This window comes from Orbicella franksi, chromosome 9 (genome assembly GCF_964199315.1).
Source record: "Orbicella franksi chromosome 9, jaOrbFran1.1, whole genome shotgun sequence".
Lineage (NCBI taxonomy): Eukaryota > Metazoa > Cnidaria > Anthozoa > Scleractinia > Merulinidae > Orbicella > Orbicella franksi.
This window is the reverse complement of record NC_138153.1, coordinates 10,789,838-10,803,584: the sequence shown is the minus strand read 5'-3', so window position 1 is coordinate 10,803,584 and position 13,747 is coordinate 10,789,838. Positions and strand designations below refer to the sequence as shown.

The 13,747-nt window shown below is 39.1% G+C and overlaps 1 protein-coding gene across 1 annotated transcript; it reads right to left on the bottom strand.

Annotated features, from left to right (window-relative positions):
• Positions 1–4,250: 4,250 nt before the first annotated feature.
• On the bottom strand, positions 4,251–13,043 carry LOC145496893 (dual serine/threonine and tyrosine protein kinase-like). The gene is made up of 5 exons (XM_081476664.1): positions 12,307–13,043; positions 7,848–8,750; positions 6,543–7,090; positions 6,001–6,247; positions 4,251–5,201 (listed from the first exon to the last, which is right to left on the bottom strand). Exons 1-5 carry the CDS (start codon positions 12,943–12,945, stop codon positions 4,740–4,742), a joined length of 2,799 nt encoding a protein of 932 aa, XP_081332790.1. The 5' UTR covers positions 12,946–13,043; the 3' UTR covers positions 4,251–4,739.
• Between the last annotated feature and the right edge of the window lie 704 nt (positions 13,044–13,747).

Below are 13,747 nucleotides of genomic sequence, written 5' to 3'. Positions count from 1 at the left end.
GTGTTGACTGGCAAGGTGGCTGATCACTCTCAAAACGGTTTCCAGCACTTTTCAAGACGCAGATTTTGATGGATCCTTTATTGTTTTCATTGTAACCACAGCATGTTACTCTGAGTCGATTTTCATGTGAGCGGTTGAAATCTGCTGCTGCAAATGTTCTTGATAGGTGATGCTATCCACATGAAAGCTCATTTTATCTAACAGGGAGAAAGCAACAGGTACTCGTTGGTATATTCTTGACGGTTTTTCTTTTAATGATTATTATTATTATTATTATTATTATTATTATTATTATTATTATTATTCTTTCTGCAGGTCCAAGCTGTAGCGATGGATATGTGAGTATCAAGAGCAAAATGACAAAAGTAATGGCAAGTGTACACGATTAAACTTTTCCAGTATTCACTTAATTTGAATTCAAATTTATTTTTATTGATTAAAAACGTCACGAAGAACTAACGCATCCTGATGTGTGACGGTTCTAGATATCGGATGTCTCCCGGTAGTGCCGTTATTTATATTTATTTATTTATTTATTTATTTATTTATTTATATATTTATTTATATATTTAGTCAGTCAGTTAGTTAGTTAGTTAGTTAGTTAGTTAGTTAGTTAGTTACTTAGTTAGTTACTTAGTTAGTTACTTAGTTACTTAGTTAGTTACTTAGTTAGTTAGTTATTTGGTTGGTTAGTTAGTTATTTCACACTCCGGGTGATTGTTTAATCCCTAACCTGCACAGACTCCCCATACTTTTCTTTTGGAATTGCTATTTGACATTCCCTACCAGGGCTCGAGACTACAGCCTCCCGCTCTGATATGAATCCCCTTACCCATTACGCCACTACTTTAATTCTTATGGTATCGTGAATTATTTGTCCGAGGTTCAACTCTACCTAAAGTCTAAAGGAAATTCAAATTTCCAAAACAATGGTTGGATCAGAGGCTAGTCGTTTTTTATTATTCAAAACTTACTTATGAAAAATGTGAGTTAAATATAATGAAAAACAAAAAGAAAAAATCGTAGCTACCAGTTTTTGTTTATTTATATTTTTGTCCTTTTTTGGCGCGCGAGGTTATCGCTTGTTTTATAGAAGTCATGCGTGAAGGAAGACATTATATGAATTGAAGTTCTTAAAGAGACGAGGATTAGATTTTAAGTAACCGCGAACAAGTAATTTCCTTGAATAGTATGCCATTTCTGTCGCACAACAGGAACGACATTGAAATGACCGCCAGTGCACAAGGGCAGGGATCCTTTAAAGATCAAGAACAGAGAACATTCAACCGGCAAGCAGAGCCTTTTCTTACTGTACATACGCTTTTCGAGCAAAAAAAAAAATGCGGTAGAACCCCGCCTTATGGTAAACTCGTTAATACGGTCACCTCGTCATTACGGCTAGCGTTTTTTGTCCCGGCGAAAACACCCATGCATTTTCTTATAGGAAAACCCTGTAAATGCAGCCGCCTCGTCAATACGGCCAACGGCCACATTCCGAAATCCCAACCTGTATAATCCTTTAAGCTTTTATCCCTTTTATACAGCCACTAAAACCAATGATGTTCGTTCCAATGTTATTATTGTACGTTTTTTTGTTCATTTTTGTTGTTGTTGTTAAAAAAGAGATTTCTTAAATCATGAAACATCGTTTTTTAATTATATCTACATTCCGATGTTTATTAAAGAAACGTTGTTAGAAGTTGTTAGAAGTGAAATTGTGATACATCTGTCAAGATGTAGGCCAGTCGTGAAATTTGACCCTACCGTCTTAATACGGTTTGTCTGATCACCGGCTACCCCGTTAATACGGGTGTGTGGACAAAACGTGGGGTAGGTCATGGCCTAGGCTATGGTGTAGGCCTGATGGCCAACCCTGTGGCCTACCCTGTGGCCTACCGGTGGTCAGAGTCTTAAGGTGGTCTTATACCTAAAAAAAATTTTTTTTTTTTGCAAAACAACTCTGTGGAACAGTTTCGGTATCACGTTAAAGGACTTTGCACTCTGACTTCAAAAATGAGCTTTTCCAGGTCGCATGCCACGATAGTTAATGAATAACTAGCTCCTTACTGTTAAAAAGTGGTGTTCATTATAAACACGAGAAAGTAATAATGAATGGTTCGAGAAGTATGGAATTAAGTTGATCCTGTCCATAAGCAAGTTGCCCAGGAGACAAACCTCAGAAAACAGTGTTTTGAGGGGGTTTTTCTCGTGAAATGTTGAAAAAGTATATTAATATTAACTAATATTAGCTATGTTAACTAAACAACGGGAAAAATTTCATAAATTGCAAATTTTGGAGGTTTAAGACCTAGATAATTGGGTCCTTCATCAATGTTCAAAATTTGACAACATTCGGTCAAAACCCAGTGGAGATATCGTGTGCGAGATATTGATGATCCGTCTATTTGGTCATTTTGAGAAATAAGGCCAAATTAGCCCTGTGACCTAGGCGGGGGGGGGGGGGGGGTTAGGGGCAGAGGGAGGGGTATATTTAAAGGTTTTACATGAATGTTTCATTGAACACCCGAATACACACCAGTCATAGAAATGTTAACCAAGTATAAGAAGCGTATAAGATGGTAGAAGAAACAATGTTCAGGACCATGATGCAAAATTCTCATAACTACACATCTTTAAAGCGTTTGGGTAAAGTATCATTAAAATATGTACTGAATTGAATCCATTTTGTGAGTACTTTTAGACCGTAAACAATAGTTGCTATGGGTGTTACTATGTTGAAATATAGCTAGAAGTGTTCAGATTTCTTAATTTAAACGTAAATTCAGGAGTAATTAGAGGAAAATCGTTTCAAAATACGATTTAAAAATGGACAGGGATGTTGAATCTTCATGTTGCAAAAAAATGGTTTTCTGGAGAAAAATTGATATCTGAGAGTATAAGACCCCTTTAAAAACATTAACAAAACATCTTTAGCTGGCATAAAATTACATCCCTCTAATAGGGGTATACTAAAAAGTCACTAGCACGATTCTCAACATCAGAGGGAACGAAACAATGCAAACCTTACAGCACTCAGCGTTGAAACATCCTATTTCTCGCTGTCAAGGCATAATCAAATAATGAAAAGCCACTTACCCCGCATTATTGATGGTGCATCACAGCTCCTTTACAATTAGTTCTTCGCGTCGCTTGAAATGAAAAAGTTTCACACAAAGAAACTGAAATTTTAGGAGAAAAGCGTTTGACCAAAACACCACATAAAACGACACAAAGGTCAATATTTAGCCACCAAATAATTCAGTCTGATAAAAAACGTTTGAGGAAACATGTACATCTACGACAGAAGGCTGTAAGCTATATTTAGAAGGCGAGAACCCATGGTATTTTTAGCTCTTCAAAAAAGAGAGACTGGAACGTTTTTACATACTTTTGAAGCTTTCGAATGATTCGCTTATTTTCTGGTTACTGCGACAAAATTAGTGTATTTTCATATACTTTGATTGGTTAATAAGCAGAAACTTTCAGATATTTCTGAAAGTGTTCCCAATGTTTAGCACGGGCAATACTTTCCAAAAGGCACTCCCGTATGTCCAGCTTAAAGGGTATGGTCGTTTTGATCCGAACTAGGGCATCGAATTTTTTGGTCAGGTCATAACCAGTGTTGGGGAAATCGCAGATTTTGGTCTTTAAACACATTATTTGCTCACAAATAAAATGATTTTACCCATTGCACAAGGAGAGGTTAGGAGCTTGGTACCGAGGATAATGTTTTTGAGTTTTGAATCTGCAATGAAGTGGGCAAATGTCGCATTCACGTATCTTCGTATAATGGATGTCGTGTTTGTGATTTCGTTGACACACAAACCTGCTACCGACCCGCCTCCTCCTCAACTCCGGCCTCTTTCTAGTACAGTGATGATATTAGTGTTGTAGCGGTTTCATTGCCCTCACCTTCGCAGGCAATACATATTTAATGATAACTTGTATTGATATTTTCACTTGGTTTTTTCCGAGTTTAATAAACCGGCTCTGTGCAATAATTTTCACATAGCCATTTTACTCCATGCTCTGTTTTGTATTGCCTTCATGAACATGAGCTCAGCACATATTTCATTTTGGCTAATTTTATTCTTGAAATTGTACTTGGGGAGATTAGAGCACAAAATAGGGCAAGGGTTTTGGAAAGCGGGCCGCACGCCCCACACAATTCTTCTGGGAGTACCCACTCTCACTTCCCCCAACCGGGACTCCACTTCCCATGTACTAAGCAAAGTGACACAATCAACGAGTAGCGAAAAATAATTTAATAACCACAAACTATATACAACGCATTTTTTATTGTTTCCCTACTTACATCTTGGAAGAAATGGTTATGAATTTATAAGCCATCATCAAATGTATATTTTCAATTAATTTATGAATTTTTCTGTGTTCGGTTTTGTTTTCTTGTTTTAAACGAAGATACAAATAAGAAAATGCAATACTCGCGGTTGTCATTCACCCCTTGAAAATATTATTTTTATGCTATTGTTTCTTTCTACTAAAACGCCGGGTATTTGAAATATTTACATATTCGAAAGGTCGAGGCGTAAGGACTACATAATGGACAAGCTTTATGGTCAATTTGCCTTTGATAATTTACGAGTTCCCTTAACTAAGCGCGACTACACGAGTTTCTTCGCTGGTCCGTAACAGGCAGGGCCGCTCTACAAAGGATGAAAGGTACCTTGTCTGATTTAGTCTGTCTCACTCTCAATTTTCCTCGATAGTCTTATTCGCTAAAGCAGCACTTCTAGTTCTTTGAATGGTCTAGTTTCCCGTCGCTGCTTGACCGGAGCTCCGCGCCGGTTCTCCACTCGTTTAATGATCTCAATCAGCCTCGGTTGAATGGCTCCGAGAAGCGGTCGGCCGCTCGGGTCCCCGCACCAACAAGCCTCCATCAGCGTCCAACATTCGTCGTCAAAGTTCGCCAAGCGCTCGGGTCGGACGCCCCGCCGAACAGCCGACCACAGGTGGTCTTTACTTGCACATTGTTCGAATGCCAAGGGAAGCCGAACCGTTCCCGCGCAGATGTACCAGAAGAGGATTCCGAAAGCGTACACATCCACGCTGTTGTCATAGCGACCGGAAAACAGTTCTGGGGCCATGTGGATGGGTGTGCCCACGATGGAACCTGACATCATGGCCTCTGGCTTGCAGAATCCCAAGTCGGTTATTTTACCACGGTTCTTGGCATCCAGCTAAAATCGAAAAAGGAAACCTTAGTACAGTGTACCGTACCTAGGCTCTGCTTTTTCAGAACTGCACTTTCTAAATTATCCTTCTCAAATTGGTTTTGTCGAGACACTTGGACAGCGTATGTTGTGCAATTCTTCAACCGACGAGAATTCTCATCATAAGAGAACTCCAGGTAGTTTGTTTTAGCATTGAGATATATTTCCACCACCGATTCAACATCCAAAGAATACATTAAGTCTTTCCAAATGCAATGTATTGCGAAATCTGTATGATGCTCAAGGCTTATTATTCTATTCGTGGACCCGCGCCAACTGGATTTACAACGAGGGACGATCACTGATAGCTACATGTAAGATCAAACGTCAGAAAAAGTCGAGAGGAGATGAGCGGAGTTTAAACTCCTGTAAAACTGTACGTCTTACACAGTAACCCGTCTGACCATTCAGTGATGAAAATCAACGAGAGGTGAAAACAACTTTAGAAAGAAAATCCTTTACGAACACTTTTGACTCTCATCGTCGCGTGATTCGGCCATTAAAGGAGCTCAGTCATGGCATTTTGAGTTATTTTGGCCACGTAAAAAATTACCTTTACATTGAAGGAAACCTGAAAATAGTAGTTTACTAAGGTTGAAAAATACCACAGAGACAATAATGAACCATAAAGGAGCAAGAATGGTTAAGGATGGAGAAGATTAACACGGATTACAAACGACGAACTTGAAAAGTTTATGCTGAACTTTTCAAGATGCGCAAACTGTGACGTAGCTCGTTTAAGTTACATTTATTTCAGCCTACCCACCAGCACGTTCTTCAGCTTGATGTCGCGGTGCACCAGACCCTGGCTGTGCAGAAACCGGATACCCTCCACCACATCAAGAGCGACTAACAGCCTGCCTCTGTTGTTGAGTCCAGTCTTGATTCCTTGGTACAGGTCGCGCTGCAGTCTGTCCATGACCAACAGGACTGCTGGGGAACTCCCTCCGCCGTAACTATAGTCAATCACTGAGCCTATGATAGACACGATGCGGTTGTGCTTTGGTATGGATCTGAGGAAAGAAAAAGGAAATAAAACTTAGGATTTGATTTAAACAGAAAGAGCAGGCAAATGTGATGAAACAGTTGGGTTTCCAGCGGATCATATTGTAAGAGCTTTAAATTTCAATTGGCCTTCACATGGCGGGGGTTCAAAGATCTGAATCTCTGTGTATTCCCTTCCTTACCAGCCTCTTACCAACACTTCAATGGTAAGGGCCTTATTAGTCAATCAAAGTAACTGTTCCAAGGAATACATACAACAAAGGATTATAGCACATGTCGAGATACAATGTAAATAAACAGTACCTTGTGTAGAAAAATTCCAAAGCCAAATCATTCCAGTGTTTATCATCAGGGGGGACCACAGACTTGATAGCACACGGCTGATGCCCTGCATAACGTTCACATGAATACACAACTCCGTACTGTCCCCTCCCGACTTCCCGACCCATCTGCGGCATTCCATACACCACCACATCTCTCAGTGAGGTGCTCTCCAGAGCAAGTCGCGCAATCTTGGGAGCATGGCATTTGCGCACTCTCATACGTTTCTCCTCGGTCCTTTCAAGTCTCCCACAGTGATGTGCTTCAAGGATTCGTAATGATGTGGCAAATGCCTCGTGGGATTTTTGGAGTCTGGTTCTGAACTGTGAGCAGATGTGCCTTGCCAGCCGTGTTTCACTGAGACTAGTCAGCATATCTTGGGCTACTTTCCTTTTCCAGGTACCGTCTACCTTGGGTGGGGCTTGACCAGGAAGAGTTTGAAGGGCTTGCTTCATCTTCTCCCACAAAAGTCGAGCCAGGGATGAACTTGCTCTCACCGTAACCTCAATTTGGTACGCTGAGTCCAGCACCTGTTGGCAATTAAGAAAGATGTTAAAAGGAACCTACTTTGACTGTGTTGTAATATATTTTGTGGCAAGTCTCCACTGATAAGTGCAGTGGCTCAATGCTACCTTACTGGGATTATTCACTTCACTTCCCAAGTGCCTCTCTGGGTGACCCGACAAGAAAGCTGCCGGTACATGTATAATAATTATTGTACATGTATGTGAAGCCTTCACAGGAATGTACTGTGGCATCCAAGAGAAATCTGTTGATATCACTTCCAGAGATAAGAAAAGAATAAGCCATCTTAACCCTTGAAAATGAGTGTATATCTTAGCTCCTAGCAATGTTAAAGAAATAGTCACTAAAATGTACCAAGTAATAATAATTTGTAGATTAAAAAATAAATTCTCCCGACCAACAACTCATAGCCGACAATTAGGCATAGAACCCATAACTCCTGTTACAGCTGAGTACATGCATGGTGGGCCCTTGATGTTACTGGCCAACTTAACAAGTTTGTCATGGGTGTGAAGATCAAGAGTAACAGCCCTGGTGTGTGGCACTAAATAAAGTAAAGAGATCAGATCTTATGGTGAATTTATAATAAAGGAATACAATTAATTTTGAATTGAACATCGACAAACAGTCAGTAAAATTGACTTGTCATTCATTTTTTTGCAGACTGAACTAGTTCTCTGGGTACTCAAACTATATGTACACTGTAAAGTACATGTGCATATAAACTACAGCTGAATGCCCACTTATGTATTGTGTACTCACGTGTCTCAGTGACGACGTCGCCGACTCCCCATTTTCATACACTCCTTCTCTGTCCATCTTTTCTAAACTTTCAATGCACCGTTTCAGAGTTCCAATAAAATTGTCTTGGAGATACTTCACTGAACTGATCAAACCTTGTGCGACAGAATTGTTAATTCTTGCAAGAACAAGTTCCTGAATTACTGTGGTGCAGTATTGCAGATCTTTGGGGTTTGCCAGCTCACCATCAGATGACACTTTTATTCCTTCAAAATTCAGATCTTCCACTTCTTTCAAAATTTCTGGTGACAGGGTGGATATTGTTGAGTGTATAAGGTCTTTGATTTCCTCCTGCTTACGACTTGCACTTTCCATCAGGGCTTTATACAGATCCTCTTCTTTTTCTCTGGCATAGTCAAGTCTCCGTGGGGTAATTACCATGTCCCGTGCCATGTCAAATGCTGTTGTTATGAACATGCCCAGCACTCTCACATGAGCTTCATTCAGCACGGTTGCAGCTGAAACCACATTGTACTGAAGCACTTGTCGTACAAAGAGCAGAAAACAAGGAAAAAGGGCAAAGTCCTCTATTAGATTTGACTTTGGTCGTGTGGCCATCAAGATGGAATTGTTTGTTTGTTGGCTGTTGTCATCTGGTGTTTCACAACTGTCTTCCTCCAAGGACAGGTACTTTAACTCACAGAGTTGCTCGAACAGTCTTGTTTTAGAAACATTTGTCTTTGTTTGAACTTTCACCTTTGGCTCCCCATTAACGATTCCCTGGTCCATGGCCTGGATGGCATCATTACGACCTGATTCAGTCATGGAATCTGTAAGCTCCACAGGAGGATTTCTGCTACATTTCACAAAGAACACAGCCATGTCCGGTGCTAAGGCCTTCACTTGTAGAAGTTCTTGCTTGTCCTAAAAATAACAGGAAATAAATGTACACTTAATTCTCCTCACTGGCTGAACACATGTGTACAACTGCATCTATAGACAATTGCCTTAATCATCAGATTTTAAAAGGAATTTCACATGTTGCACAGCATAACATGTTACAGGGCATAACATAACCCATATTCATGTACTGTACATGCCCATTCAAGGAGAGACATTGAAATATTGAAGTATTTTCTCAACTAAATATTACTGCAAGAACATTTTGCTATTTTGTAATTTGTAAAGGTCCACATCAGTCATGTGCTGCCTAATACATGTAATGGAACTTTTAAAAGGCACATATCTCTTACTAATAGAGTTTAAGGTCTGCACTGTAAGTTATGGACCAAGATTTTCCCCCTTTGATTTATGGCCCAAGCACTAAATGCACGGGGACACACCAAAAAAAAAAAAAAAAAAAAAAAAACCAAAAAAAACAAATCTTTAAGATCTTTAACTTACAGAACACACCACAAATAGGAGGTTAGTAGAATATTTATTATGTCTCTAATTTTGAGCATGTCTGATGGGTTTGAGAAACAATTTCTATTCATGTGGAAGGGCTTGACATGACTGATGAATGTACATGAAAACCAAGACGACTCGATTCAAAATTGTTGTGCGATGTCAGTGTGGTTTTATACCAAAGTAAAGGTGAAGTCTTAAACTTTTGGCTGCCATAATTTACTTAACAACAGTTAGTGATAAATCACAAACATTTTTGGCAACAAAAACAGCTTTAAATTGTAGAGGGCCATACAGTTGAACATTTTTGGCAACAAAAACAGCTTTAAATTGTAGAGGGCCATACAGTTGAATTTACAACCTGCTAAATTGACCAATCAAAGCTTGTGTAGTAACCGAGAGATACAAATACAGTCATGTATGTGTGTACAGCAGCCAGAGCAAAATAATGCTGAAGACTGACACTAAAATACATTGTTAGTACAATGTAAAACTTGAAATCGTCAACACTGACTAACATATGTAGTATTCAAAGAACATATTTTAAACCGATTCCATTACATTGTATCTTTACGAAAGAAAACAAGCAAAACAAGAACACTTAAACTTATCCCCCTATACTGCATTGGAAACCCATAACAAAGCCAATGCTGTACTATTTTTAAACAACAAATTGTGATCAGTCACTGGTAAAACAATCATCACAATCCACTGATAAAAAACAGAATTAGAATTTTTAAAAAGGAAACAAAATTTTTCATTTTACAAAACATGCTTCGACATTCCTATGCCATCTTCAGTTGCAAAAGTTCGACGGTTGTACATTTGAATTTTCTTTTTCATTTTTATTTTATTTCATTTTATGTTTTTGTTTCAACTACTGTTGGTGTGCACACAGCCTTTGTTCCCAGTGTATTCCAATATTCAAATTGTTAACCTAAATTTTATGGCATACTGTATAATGTAATCATGTATACAGTAAAAATTCAAAATAATGTACAACCGTCATTGCAACATAATTGCAACTGAATATGACAGAGGAATGTTGAAACACGTTTTGTAAAATGAAAAATGTTGTTTCTTTTTAAAAATTGCTGTCACTCTGCTGTTTTTATGATTGTTTGGTAGAATTAGAATGAGATTTGACTTGAGCCCACGACATGGTACCATTGGCGTCAGTGAACTGAGTTTTTAGTCTGTAGGTCATTACAAGTTTCTCCTTTATAACGCAACAGTAAGAGAATACTCAAGGAGATGTGACACCATTGAAAACAGTCACACTAAGAAAGTACATGTACCACTTCCTATCTGATCACCAAAGCAAGTGATAAAATCGCTTGGCTGTATTTCAGGTTCTCGTTACTTTCCAATTTTTTTTTCCATTTTCTCTGCCAATATAATATCAGTGATCTTCCTTCCATTGCATTTACTTTCTCATGGCTTCTTTAGCTGAAGCTTACCCATCCATTGCCTGATGTAGTTGAGGAGAGTTTGACTACTCCATCAATATAAGACTGTGTGTACATTGCTGGTTTTCACTGTCATGCCATCAAAAATAAAAATTGTAACCATTCAATAATTATAGTCAAGTATCTGGGATTGCTAGATGATTGACACATAACCCCCTCTCGTCAAGATTTAGGTCCAGGGACCAGTATGGTTTTTCATTTGCACATTATTTGGAAAAGTGTTTCACCCAAATTTATACTTATTCAGAGCTTTATATAGAGACACCATGTTGGTGTCATCTAGACTGGCAGCAACATGCCAGCTGTAAAGTAACAGAAACATTGGTTATCTACTGAAACCAGAAATAGCTCTAACACATTGAAATTAATACAATGTAATTCTTCTGATCTAGCGTGAGGACTGTTCAGTTATCAAAAACTAATAAGCGATAACTCATCTTTTTGCAGGATTGTGTGGGATTTTGTGGATTTTTAAGAATTTATGTGTTATTGTGTTAGTTCGACTGAAATGTGTGGTCGTGCACCCGCACACCCTGTCAAAAGCTCAGTTCATTGCATGGGCAGAACACTGTTAACAGCATGTGATGAAACCATGAAAGTATAAATTTACAGCACATGTACAGTAACTTGTAATAAATGTGTAATTATTGTAGCCTGATGAGTTAAGAACATTTGCAGACAAACCACTCCACACAATATATCTTCTCACACACTCTTGTGAAAAACAGTCCTAAGGCACTCATGAGCAGATTCAAGCCACAATACAAGGTGAGTTTAAATGACCGAAACTAAATGTATTTCAAAATATTGGTGTCATAGAGTCCAACTGCACAATTTTTTATCAATTTAAGAGAGTTGAGCACACTTGATCTGCGATGGCTGCCAGCATATAGCTTGTTGTGATTGAGCTTAACATGTTTTCATAAGCATGCTTACAGTGCACATTTTGCTAAACAGCTTAGATTTAAGGTCTGTGCTGACCTTACATGTACTTGTCACGAGTAAATATTTCTGAGGAGGTGAAAGAGAAAGTTGTGTATTTTCTAAGAGGGTAAGAGAAAAAAAAATGTTTACCTCTAAAAGAAGCATTCTGTTTTCATTTTGATTTTTTTTCTTTTCAGGAAGAACGAAGTTTGCCTTACCTCCTCTACGGAGGGGGGGAAGGGAGGGAGGCCAGGGGGTGTATGTGAACTGTAATGGATTATTCACTTCCTCTACTTGTTGCACACATACAATCATGTAAACCTCTATTCATGTGGCAATCCATAAAAGCTGTTGGAATTGTTTTCTTTTCTCGACATCTAATGCTGAACATATTTTCAAAGCAATTAGGGTTACTGTATACGACAAAAGGCAACAATAGGAACATGGACACAGCTACTTTAAATATTTTGTACAATTAAAAAGCCGATCGAGTGTCAGTTTTGTCTCAATGTACAATGTTGTCGAGTCAAGTCTTTTCAAAGTTCTTTTCTCTGTTAGAGGTCCAACTCTCGCAAAATTATGCAGGAGAAAACGAGTTTTCGCACGCGCTCGAGCAAATTTCAAAAGAACAATAAATCAGGAGAAATACATAGCATTCTATTTACGACTTCTCTACCTACCTTTTCAGTCAAAATATCAAACTCTATGGCGTAAAGAACAATTGGCAGTACATCCTCACAACAGGCACGAAATATATTTTGCACGTCACCTTCATGATTGCTTGGCGAACAAACCAACTCGGCCCCCGCTTTCAACAATGGATGGCTTAATGAGACCTCGGCCACTGCAGTCGCCAATGCTGGATCGTCTCTTTGTAGGTCCGTAAGTTCAAGATCTGCTCTAGGAACACATTCCCACGAGCCTTCATACGCGTCCAGGTTGGCCGCTAGTTCAAAACTATCGGGTAAAACGAGACTTACGTTGGAAATATTCCCGTACTTTATTCGAATCATCCGCCATGATGTGCGGCTATCAAGCTCTCCGACTACGGGAAGGACAGGTTCTCCCAGAAGCTCGTTTATCACGCAGACTTTGGCGAAGCACGTTTGTCCGATTACAATGATCGTTGGCGGTTTCTCACAAACCCTCGCTAAGGACTGATACTCGTTTTCGGGAAGGTACGCAGACAACACGTCTTGGCTGAACTGTCCGGAATCTTGAATTTCTTGAAAGTATCGGTTCGTATCTCGCTTTATCTGCTTCAACAACCTGGAATGCTCTTGAAACTTGCTTATCTCGTAAGGAAGGTTCGCAGCCATGGTAGAAGAAGAAGGCCTCTAAAGAAAAGAAGGTAAATTACATCTTTTCACGTCCCAACGAAGCCTCTAATAGCACAACTTCCACTTTGACTTCTTGCTCATCACTTTGCTTAGCCATCCAGTCTAGAAAATTCGACCAATGAAATGCTCTGTACCCTTACATGGGCAATGGTTTCCTTTGTTTTCCGCCTGCACGTTCTGGCGATTGCGTGAAGCGTGACATTGTTGACGAAAAACACATGAACAACACATGAAGAGAAATGAACACATGAAGTACACGAACACACGAGGCGAAACACACTTAATCTCCACATAAAGATTGTAATAAAACCAAGAGGCCAAGTTTTCCTTAAAAACAAAAATAAGACTGAGCAATTAGTCTGAATACACTTCCCTTCAAACTTCGTTTATTAAACCAGTGCACTGGAAGGGAATTTTCGAGGATAAAAAAAAAAAAGAACTCCTTCAATACCACGTTTACTACGTGTCGCGAGTTTGACACGTGAAACATAACTGAAATATAAAGCCCATCAAAGGTACATATTTGTAATAATAATAAGGAGAACAATTCAAAAAAAAAAAAAAAGAAAAAGAAAAAGAAAACGAAAAAAGAGTTAGTTTAAAGGATAGCAGACCATGAATACCGCGTGACATGCCGAAAGAGAATTCTGGGCATCTCCATGCCTGCCTTCCTTTTCATCGAGAAGGGAAATGGAAAGGGATTTTGAAAACGGAGGTTTCACTCTGAAAACGCATCAAATCGTCCGTCCACACTGCGCCGGAGAAATTTGAAAACGCAACA

Bases quoted from the DNA above. Each gene is read 5' to 3' on its own strand.
- LOC145496893 (XM_081476664.1), bottom strand. From the start codon at position 12,945: ATGGCTGCGAACCTTCCTTACGAGATAAGCAAGTTTCAAGAGCATTCC. The intron at 8,751-12,306 runs GTAGGTAGAGAA...TGTTATTTTTAG, and splicing joins TTGATATTTTGACTGAAAAG to GACAAGCAAGAACTTCTACA. The intron at 7,091-7,847 runs GTGAGTACACAA...AATTGCCAACAG, and splicing joins CGACGTCGTCACTGAGACAC to GTGCTGGACTCAGCGTACCA.